Source organism: Phytophthora parasitica (assembly GCF_000247585.1).
Source record: "Phytophthora parasitica INRA-310 unplaced genomic scaffold supercont2.141, whole genome shotgun sequence".
Lineage (NCBI taxonomy): Eukaryota > Oomycota > Peronosporomycetes > Peronosporales > Peronosporaceae > Phytophthora > Phytophthora nicotianae.
Window position 1 is genome coordinate 4,076 of NW_008649127.1, and position 1,921 is coordinate 5,996.

Consider the following 1,921-nt stretch of genomic DNA (forward strand, 5'->3'; position numbering starts at 1 on the left):
TTGCAGCCTTCACTGTGTACTAGACTCGGTATGTTTTATCTCGTCTACGTACTGGATATGGCTACATAGTAGGATAACGGTATATCGACTGAATAGCACTAAAGTATGAGCTTCCAAACTCTCCAGTGTTTTGAGCAAATATAACGTACTACAACTCAAAAAGAAAGCCCCAGCAAGAAATCAGTCTATTACTGGGTTTCCCGAGGCCAATTTCTGGATTTTTTTTATTGGCTCATCTATGGCAAGAACCAATCCTCAATTATCAATACTTTGAAACCTCTATAACTCATTTAAGTTAAAGTTTAGTTACCAATATCATCACCAAGCCCTTTCTATGCAGTTTTGAGTACAGTGTACTCAGATTTCTGCTCCTACTCAAAGATCAAGCCAGGTTAGCGGGAAAAAAAACAGTACTCGATGACAACTGGTATTCGTACTACGAGTGCAGCACAACTGGACCACGTCCGGACGTTAGGTTCGCCCGCTTGCAAAGAAGCCCACATGACGATGTGTTGCATTTTGCATGGACCTTGGACAGGATTCAATTCGAGATGTGAGCGTTCAGTTGGCCAGTAAGTCATCATCTTCAGGTTCATTCTCCAATTTCCGCGTCGAGCCCCATATCTTCGCTGTTTACGACCTATTATGCGGCTGAGTACCATCCTGCTGACTGTTTCAGTCGCTGCCCTCGCTAGCGTGAGCGGTGCTGCCACGACCGATCTCTCCAAGACCGCTTCCATCAAGCTTGAACACTCGTCTGCTGCCGCTCAGGCCAATATCAATGTCCACCGACGTTTGAGAAAGCATGATAGCCAACTCAATGGATACGCAGACAGCGAAGAGAGAGCAAACATTGGGACCTGGCTGTCGGAGAATATGGCCAAACTGAAGGCCTTTTTAAACAAGGCTGATGAGATGGACGTCAAGGCAGCGCAGATGCTCAAAGGCAAAACCGTAGAGGAATCAGAAGAAGTCCTCACCAAACTTTGGGACGACGTATTGCCCCTGCTGGAAAACATGGAGAGAAAGGGAATCACTCCGCAAAACCTAGCAGAACACCCCACATTCAAGAAGCTATCTAACGAGGAAGCTACCCACTTGAAGCAATATTTCGATTTGTATTGGAAGACTTTCAACGGCAAAACTGCCTGAAAGGCTCGTCCAAACTCCTGAAAGGAGGACGCGTGCGGTGAAGAATGAGAAAGAAGCTTAACTAGACATCACGATAGAGCAGGTGTTTTCTTGCAACTTGCCCTTGGCTTTCATCTTATAATTGATTTTACGATTTCGGTCATGGTTTTGCTGTGAACATGAAATGTGTACTGTGCAGCACTTGTTCTTACCGGTAGCCTTAATCCTGGGGTCTAACTCAAAGCTGGCTTTGTTTTATAAGCCTTCCTGTCTAGCGTACAACAGACTGAGACCAGTCAGTTCGGCATAAGGATGGCAACATGTTAGCAATGGGTAAATACGAATTGATGAAGAAGAATACTATTACTAGTAGTTTAGAACACATAATAGAGCTAGTGAACGAGCCCTCACCACCGCACGTACACTTTTGTGGAATTAGGCCGAGTCTAACGCCACCAACATGTTAGCTAGTAATACGCGTCCAACACAGAGCAAGCCGATATCTCAATAATACTGGGGTTGCACCAGCTTCTGTAAAATACTTTCTTTTTTTGCTTCCAGCGGTTAACGCCGATTGCACTCAGGGTGGGCCTTGTATCCTAGCTTTCAATTGGTCTTTGAGTCGGAAGCTCAGACCAGCTCGTTCCAACGTAGTATATTTTGCAATTGAGTTTGATTTCTTGTATCGTTGCCTAGGAATCTGTGGGTTTACGCAACCGATCGCAATATCCTACAGCGCGTTTGGTCGCCATTGGTGCTCAATGCTATGATCAAGGGACTAAAATCCCCG

General features: G+C 45.2%; 1 protein-coding gene across 1 annotated transcript; it reads left to right on the plus strand.

Moving 5' to 3' along the window:
- Positions 1–645: 645 nt before the first annotated feature.
- PPTG_19581 (hypothetical protein) lies at positions 646–1,152 on the plus strand (the record flags this gene model as incomplete). Its single annotated transcript, XM_008918107.1, has 1 exon — positions 646–1,152. One exon carries the CDS (start codon positions 646–648, stop codon positions 1,150–1,152), a length of 507 nt encoding a protein of 168 aa, XP_008916355.1.
- Positions 1,153–1,921: the final 769 nt, after the last annotated feature.